Raw genomic sequence first — 9,256 nt, 5'->3', positions numbered from 1 at the left:
AGACACCAGGGAGAGATGCAGGGAGCAAATCCAATGCCCCGTGTGTCACCGCTCAGGAGCTTCTCTGCCGCGCACCCTGCGCCACCTACACTGCCAGCAGCAGCATCTTCCCAGGATATAGCCAGGAGCTGCTGCAGCGGCCGCCGTGTGCTGGAGCGTCGCGCTGTGCTACATAGCCTTGCTGGTAAGCCGGGAGTGAGCGTGACGGGTGAGAGTACTACTTACCCGCAGTTCTTCAGAGCAGTCACAGCGACATCGCGTTGTCGGCGTCATGGGGACAGTGGCGTGATCACACGCATATGTACATTGCAGAAGATCACGCTGCGGCTGCGGGAGAAAAGGGTCCTCTCCCGGGAGTCCGTGAGATGACCCAGGATTCCGGGAGTCTCACGGACATTCCGGGAGAGTCGGCAACCCTGCTTTACTTTCAATGGGAACACGCCAATGTAACAAACAATGTGATACACAAACAGTATTAAAACGACGTCCATTTTTTCTATACAACTTAATGGATTCGAAACGTCCCGCCCGCCGTGCATACTCGTTTTTATTTTTTTTTACTTGTCTCTGATTGACGTCGCGCAAGGCTTTCTGGGGGTTGCGGTTCTCTCGTCTCGGCGTTCTATTATGGTAGAACGTGCCGCGACTACAATTCCCGTAATGCAATGCGCGCAAACGCCTAGCGATCAGCCAATCAGAGTTATGTGTGCTAGGCGGAAAGTTTGGTGTAGCGTTCCTGTTTTGGAAATGTCTGCGGACGTGAACGCTGCGGCTGCTGCATAGCTGACGTCCCTGCCGTTACAGGTGGTGTATTTTTGTGTATGGCGGGTCATAGTGTAGCGCCCTTTAAGCTTTGCTGGCACCGAATAAGTAAATGTGTATAATAACATGGTGTTCTTTGATACATTCTGGAGTTGTTAGTAGATGCATTGGGACTTGGAAATCTATAGGACACTTGGAAAGTTGGGAGCTTTACGGTTGATATGTTGGGGGCCGTCTGTGACACATTATGCCACACTGTAATGCCTGTGACACATTATGCCACACTGTAATGCCTGTGACACATTATGCCACACACCGTAATGCCCGTGGCACATTATGCCACACACTAATGCCTGTGGCACATTATGCCACACGCTGTAATGCCTGTGACACATTATACCACACGCTGTAATGCCCATGACACATTATGCCACACGCTGTAATGCCCGTGACACATTATGCCACATGCTGTAATGCCCCTGACACATGCCACACACCATAAATGTCCATTACATATTATATGACCCACAGTAAGGCTTCTAATTAATTCAAAATGTCCTATTTGTTGCTAGGGGTTTCATGATCATGGTGTAATGCTCTTTGTCAGGGGTTTTAAGTTCTGGGTGTCCTGCTCATTGCCAGGTGGGTAATGCTCATTGCATTATATTCTTTGTATAATTTTCTAGGATGCAATAGAGAAATGAGACAGAATTTGATTGGTTGCTATGGGCAACCAACATCACATCGTTAGAAGCCTTCATACATTTACACCCTGGAGTTGACCACAATAATTAATCTATTACCATAAGTGTATTTCATTACATCTCTTGCTCTCAATTGATATATAGAGAAACCTGGGTGCCATAAATGCCCCTTTGTAAAACTGCCGTAGTCTTGTTTGTTGGCTCTAAACCAGGCATTTCCCCCCTCTGCCTCAAGGCCCAATCATCTTGCTGCTTATAGTGATAGACAGACTTTAATGCCAATGGTTCAATCAAAATGACGGAGGCATTAGTTAGGTTACCTTTACTTAACCCTTTGACTGCCAACATCTCTGTGAGAGGTGTTCAGAATATCCAATAAAATGCCAGCATCCCTTACATTTGTTATATAAATTCAAATAAAAAATGGTGACTAAAAAAAGATGAGATTTCCTATATAAGGTAACATTACAGGTCATTATGATGAATAGAATGCATAATGTGTTACGGGCATTACAGTGTGGCATGATGTGTCACGGGCATTACAGTGTGGCATAATGTGTCACAGACAGTCCCCAACATATCAACCGTAAAGCTCCCAAGTGTCCTATAGATTTCCAAGTCCTCAGATGCATCTACTACTGTCCTTATGTTTCCCCCTATATCCCTATAGATTGTAAGCTTGCAGCAGGGCCCTCCTACCTCCAAGTCTGTCTGTAATTACCCAGTTTGTTTTATCGCTGTCTACTATTGTAAAGCGCAACGGAATCTGCTGCGCTATATAAGAAACTGTAAATAAATAAATAAATAGAAATGTTTGCTTGGCAATTTTCCCACCTATTTTGACAAATTCACTTGGCACTCAAAGGGTTAAGCATGGATAGTTATGGTATAAATCATAGACAGTCATATGGTCGACCACCGAGGTCTAAAGGCTGACATGGCCTAAAGGTCGACATGCGGTTTTAATGTTTTTAGGGTGTCTATGTTGACATAGGTCGACATGGACACTGTCTAAGTCTACGGCGTCCTCTTCCTCGCATGGCTTGATGCGCTCGCCATGCTTCGGGCTCGCTGCGCATGGCACACTATTTTATTCGCGCCCTAGTGGATGGTAGAGCATGAAATACCGCATGTCAGCATATGTCGGCTGAAAATGTAGGGAAAAAAAAGACATGTCGACATTTTTTCCTGTCGACCTTTAGACCCGGTTGACCTATTGTGTGTCGATCTTTAAACCCCTGTCAACCTTTTGACTGTCGACCATATGACTGTCTACGATGAGCCAGTCTATGGCCTGTCCGGATACCAGCATGGATACCCCTGACCTGGACGGTTAGTGGGCCTTGAGGGCCGACGTTGGGAATGCCTGCTCTAAACTATTTAAATGGAGAAAAACTGTTCATTCCTATCCTAGAAGCATAAACACGCTGAGCTGCGGTTTAAAATACTGTCAATAAATCTTCTTTTCTAGCGTTCAGGATCAATGAACAAACAGAAATGCCTCCGAAAAACAAAGCACCGAAGGTTACATTGACTAAAACAAAAGGACATGAATCCATCAATAAAGGAGTAAGTATAGTCTTGCCTTGTTTGCTTTAATGGATATTTCTCCCCAATATACATGTGTAATATGTTGTGTAAAATCCTGCATAATAAATAGTACAGTGCTGCGGCTTCATTTGCTGTCATAGTTAAGTCGTTTTATTTTTTTATACTTCTGATTTTTTTTCTCTTTATTGCTTATGAATCGATCTATCTAGACTGTGATGCCTATGGCCTTGTTAAGAGGAGGAGTCTGCCACAGAAGTGATATTGACAGCTTTCAATGAACTAATTCAAACTTGCAGGGGTGCCCCCTTGGAAGCAGGAGCCCAGTGGCAGATGACTCCATTTCCTCCCAGAGTTACGCCTCTGCTGTGCTAATTGACCTTCTGGGGGCTGCTATCTAGTGATTCCCAAACTGTTTGCCGTGGCACAGTGGCGTAACAAAAACTTTTGCTCCCCTCCCCCCGCCGGGACCGTTTAGCCAGTATGAACAGGATGGGAGGACGCGTCACGCGTCCGCTCACCACGCTTCGGGCTGGCGTGGATAGTTGGGGTAGGAACAGGTCGGAAGGACACGTCACGCGTCTGCTCGCCACGCTTCGGGCTGGCATGGATAGTTGGGGTAGGAACAGGTCGGGAGGACGCGTCACGCGTCTGCTCGCCACGTTTCGGGCTGGCGTGGATAGTGGGGGTTTGAAATGGAGGGGAGGTGTGTGCAAGGTGTGGGGAACGAAATCGCCACAAATTGCACTGTGTCTCTGGCGCTGTTATAAAAATAATTAATATAGAAGAATATATGGAATCAATTGGGAGGTTACTGCTGCTGCATGTGGTTTCTGTGAATAAGCAACAATTCACAAAGAAGAGGAAAGAAGACTATGGTGTTTTAAACCACCTTGCGCTGCTAGTACACCAATTAAAAGCTAATAATACCACTGGATAGAATGACACTGGACACACTGCTAGAAATGTACAAATAACTTTTTATATAGGAAAAACAAAATAAAACAATTCATACATGTAAATTAATAGCATAAATGCATACAATACAATAAAATACCTAAATGGCCATTAGGTTTACGTTAGCAAGCTGTGGAGTACTCCGTGATGGGTTAGTAATAACAGTCACTGGGGGTAGCCAGAATGATGAGGAAATGAAAGGGGAAAAAATAATGCGTATGGATAAATAGCAAAGTTAGTGGATGAATGCACAGCACATGCGGGGTTAATAAAGCCGATGAATCTGAGCCCAGAATGAGGCACTGTAATTAGTGGATGTTATCTCACCCTCCGTTCGTTGGTAGTGGGAGGCGTCGGGGAGCTCCAGTTGGTATCAGCTCGTACCCGGAAGATGATGCTGCTGGCGGGGAGCTTGAAGTGGGGAAGCTCTACCCGCTGTGTGCTGGGTCTGATGATTTTAGACCAGCTGGTTGGAAGTAGCCAGGAGAAGTAACGGCAGGATGGAATAGCTGGGTAGCGGGAGGGACGCTCGACCGCTAGGTGTGGAAAGAGTAGCTGCTGCCAGATGACGGTGGCTTGTGGGCTGAAGACCGCGGCAGACCAGCTGGAGGTAGTGACAAAAAAGCAGGGGAATCACGGAGGCTTGCTGACGCAACCGGATATGACGTCGACGCGTTTCGTCTCTATGGCAACGGAGACTTTTTCAAGACGGATGTTAAGCAGGCTCTACACAAACCTATTTAAAGGCTGTATGGCAATCATTAGCCAATCAGATCATAAGGGTAATCAACATATAATTAAAACAATTCTAAAAGCTCGTGTGTCCAGTGAAATGGCTCATTACATCATTTAAACAGTAATGCATTATTTTCTTCATTTTAGCAAATCTTTTCTATCAATTTTGATAGAATTCGGTCTTCATGTAGTGAACAATCTGGTGGTTTTATATCATTCAAATAATTATATTTTGCATATTTGGTGTTGTAACTTCATTTAAAGGGGTATACACACCCGCGATAGAGTGGAGAGAGATAGGGTACAATAAATTGAGGGTAATTTAATATAGATATCTAGAATTTTTATACATATGTGTATATATGTAACACATATGTATATTGAGGTGGTGAAAATAGAAAACATTATTGAAATAAATAAATATAGCTAGAAAAATAAATATATGAAACTAAAAATAGAGGATAATGGTAAAAAATATATATATAAACAATATATATATAAAAAAAAAAAAATACACATATAAATGAAATTCTATAAATGTAAAGAATTCTTATGTGTATATATATAGAAACATAGGAGACTAATAAAGAAATGGTTGAGAATAATGTATATATTAAAAAGTTAATTATAAAAATAATAATAAAAAAACTCAATATAAGCTGAATAAATATATAATATATTTCATAACATTATATTACATAGTGGGTATAATCATCATTGATGGAACCTAATGCAGTTGGGGTAACTATCTGGGATCCTTAGGATTTTGAGATCCGTGGGGGTCAGGGGGAATTTCATCTGCAAACCCGTGGTGTCATGGAGAGAATAATCTCTAACCAAGCACCCTGGGTAGATGTCCTTCGCCCTGATCCGCACGGGGTCAAAAATCAAAAAGAAAAGTTCAGAAATTTTTATAGAGATTTTTGAATAACATTATAAGACCCTCGAGGGGAAAAAGAACAAGAGGAATGAATAATTAAAATGATCAGGTACAGAGAGGGTTCTAGTCCATACATGTTAGATCTAGTGCTTCGTTAAGGCCCTGTGGACTGAGTGTATCTAGTTTAAAGATCCAGGAGGTTTCGGCTAAGCATAACTTTCTAAAACGGTCTCCTCCTCTTTTAGTGTTTGGAATAAATTCAATAGCTGTAACTGTTAGTCCACTGGGGTCACTCTGATGATGCTGAGAAAAATGACGAGGAATGCTATGATTCACATAGTTCTTTAAAATATTTGTTCTGTGTTCCCTGAACCTTGTTTTAATACTCCGTGTTGTCCTCCCCACATATTGTAATTTACAAGGACACTCAAGAAGATATACACAGTGGGTTGTGTCACAATTAGTAAATTGTTTCAAAGTAAAGGTTTTTTTATTGTGTGATGATGTTATATTTTTTACTTTATTTCTCATATGTTTGCATGTTAAGCAGATATTTTTGTGGCATCTGTAATTGCCGGGGGGTTTATTGGGAATCCAGGATTGATTTGGAGTTACCATTGGGGCGGGTAGCAAACTAGGTGCTATCTGATCTTTTATGTTTCTATTCCTCCTAAACACAATTTTTGTTTTTTCTTCTAGATTTCCTTGTAAAATTTTGTCATAATTCAGAATCTCTAGATTCTTACGTAATATCTTTTTGATGTTATGTGATTCTCTGTTGAATTTTGAGATAAATATTAGTGATTGGGAGTCATTCTCCATAAATTTATTTTTGTTTTTATTTTTATTCTCAAGTAGACTTTCTCTATTAACTTTAGCTACAGATTGAGATGCTTCCGTTAAGAGTTTATCAGGGTAACCTCTTCTTTTAAAGTGGCCAAGCATTGATTCCGATTGAGTTTGGAAATCTGAATTTTTTGTACAATTGCGACGAAGTCGCAATAGTTGATTTTTGGGGATATTCCGAATCCACGGTCTATAGTGTCCACTATTAAAGTGGAGATAGTTATTTGTCCCCACCGGTTTGAGGTAGTTGGTGGAAATCAGAAGACCTTCGTGAACTGAGAACGCAATATCCAGGAAGTTAATGGATGTGTGACTAAAGGTATGAGTAAAAGTAAGATTATAAGTGTTGTGATTAAGGTAATTGACAAATTCAAGAGCTGTTTCGTGACCCCCTCTCCATATAATGAAGAGGTCATCAATGAAACGGCCATAGAGGACCAGATTCTCTCTATATGGGCCGCCCCATATAAGTTGTTCTTCCAGGCGGCCCATATAGAGGTTGGCAAAACTAGGTGCAAATCTGGTCCCCATGGCCGTTCCAAGTGACTGAAGGTAGTGGTGGTCTTCAAAAATAAAATGATTATGTGTGAGAATAAATAAAATGGAATCTAAGATAAACTGTTTTCTGGGTGAAGAGATGGTGAAATCCTGGTCCAAATAGTGATTAATAGCCTTAATACCCTCAGTGTGTGGAATGTTAGTGTAGAGTGCCTGGACATCCAGTGTGAGAAAAGCCCAACCTTCAGTCCAGGACAGCTCGTGAGTTAAATTTAGAATATGGGTAGTGTCTTTAATGTGCGAGGGGAGTGAAGTGACGAATTTTTGAAGGTGAGAATCTACAAAATGTGACAAATTAGATGTGAGGGACCCCATACCTGAAATAATGGGTCTACCAGGGGGTGCAGTGAGGTGTTTGTGGATTTTGGGTAAAAAGTAAAAGGTGGGGGTGATGGGGTGGTAAGGAAATAAAAATTGTGATTCCTCCCTGGATATTGCGTTCTGTAGCTCAGCTCTTTCGAGTAGATCTTTAAATTGGGACTGGTATAAGGGGGTGGGGTTGGACTGGAGTAATGTGTAGTAATGTTGGTCGTTAAGTTGTCTTAAAGCCTCTGCAACATAGGCTTCACGGTCCATTATCACAACCCCACCCCCCTTATCAGCCTGTTTAACTACCAGTGATAAATCTTTTTTCAAGGAACTCAATGCTTGGCGTTCAGATTTACTTAGATTATCTTTTCCTGATAAATAGGGTTTATTATTTTTTCTTTTTTGGGTTTTAGAACATAATCGTTTAAAGTCATCTAAGGTTTTATTATAGAAAATGGTTATTGCAGGGCTTTTGTGTTCTAGGGGGAAGAAGTTAGATTTCTTTTTGAAGCGGGGTACGGGTTGGGAATCTGTTATCGTATTGATGTTGAAAGTTTCTACTTCCTCTGGGTGACTTTCACTCAGAAGAGATTCTAGAGTAAGGAGGGATGGTAGATCGTCATCATCCAGAATCACAGGTACAGCATCTGCATCTGTGTTTATGGATTTAAGTGCTTTCATTGAAAAATAACGTTTTCTACAAAGGTCCCTGGTGAACCGGTTTAGGTCCACAAATAAATCAAAAATGTTGGGATCTTGTTGTGGGGCAAAATTAAGTCCTTTGCATAATAGGGATTTTTGGGCTTCACTAAGGTCCTGTTTGCTCAAATTAAAAAGTCCCGATGTATCTAATTTAGTCGCGGTTTTCTGGGATCTCTTTCGACCTCCTCTTCCGCCCCTCCTTCTCGAGAGCGTTTTGGTGTGTGATTGGTTAGGACTTCGTACGGATTGTAATCCTTCCAAGTCCCTAATTGAAAAACCTGGTCTTTTTTGTTTTTGTAATTATGGGTAGACTCCGCTGGCTGTTGATATGGTGGTCTATTTTCTTTTATATGAATATTTTGTCTGGGTTCTGTGTAATTATGACTTGATCTCTCTCTATACGAATTGTATCTCTCTCTACCCCTTGAATAGGATGATTTTCTTTGATGGTACGGGGGTCTTTGTGTATATATTGAGGGGATCTCTCTATTAGGATTAGGGTTCATGTTAGTATTGGTTTTATGGTAAGTTCTTACTATACCTTTTTGGTAGTCATTATGGTCCCTATCCCATTTGCGTTTTTTATTTATTAATAGCTCCTTTTCGAAGCGCTCCACTCTATTATTCACCTGTTCGTCTCTCTCTTTGAATGATGGGTTGTCTTTAAATGGTAGCAACTCATCCTTCAATTTATCGATTTTAGTTATGGTTTTGGTGACCATTTCCTCTCTATATTGTATGAGGGTTCTCATCAGAGCGTATGAGCAGCTGTCTAAGGTCTCATTCCATTTGTTTAATAATTCGGGGTGATCATTTATGGATAAATGTTTAAAAATCCTTAATCCCCTTGGGATGATTTTGGCATCTAGGTACTTCTGAAGTGAGACACTGTCCCACCAGTTTCTCATTTCATCCTTTAAAAGATCTTCCAAGTTCAAAAATAATTTATTCATATTTGGATTTGGGCCTGGCAGCTGCTCATCGCTCCTTGAGTTCACATTGAATGAGGATAAATAGCATTCTCTTCTAGATTTGCGGTCATTGTAACATTTGAAGTCATTCATTCTGTCCAGTGGTATAATGGACTACCAATGAGTCTAAATAAATCAGCTGCACAGAAACGATTAGCAACAAGTAGGAAACAAAGGGGAGGTGTGTGCAAGGTGTGGGGAACGAAATCGCCACAAATTGCACTGTGTCTCTGGCGCTGTTATAAAAATAATTAATATAGAAGAATATATGGAATCAATTGGGA

The 9,256-nt window shown here is 41.3% G+C and overlaps 1 protein-coding gene across 2 annotated transcripts in view; it reads left to right on the top strand.

Annotated features, from left to right (window-relative positions):
- The window catches only part of CENPQ (centromere protein Q), a 32,071-nt gene continuing 22,815 nt past the window's right edge, over positions 1 to 9,256 (top strand). The window contains exons 1-2 of one of the 2 annotated variants that reach the window (XM_083146000.1): positions 1 to 184; positions 2,938 to 3,035. In XM_083146000.1, coding sequence (XP_083002126.1) covers positions 16 to 184; positions 2,938 to 3,035 — 267 coding nt within the window. In that variant the 5' untranslated portion in view covers positions 1 to 15. Of the gene's footprint in view, positions 185 to 692; positions 805 to 2,937; positions 3,036 to 9,256 lie in introns of those variants that run through there. The other variant, XM_083146001.1, reaches the window with a different exon arrangement.

Source organism: Crinia signifera, chromosome 6 (genome assembly GCF_055691185.1).
Source record: "Crinia signifera chromosome 6, ASM5569118v1, whole genome shotgun sequence".
In the NCBI taxonomy this organism is placed as follows: domain Eukaryota; kingdom Metazoa; phylum Chordata; class Amphibia; order Anura; family Myobatrachidae; genus Crinia; species Crinia signifera.
This window is presented reverse-complemented; position numbering and strand designations above follow the sequence as displayed.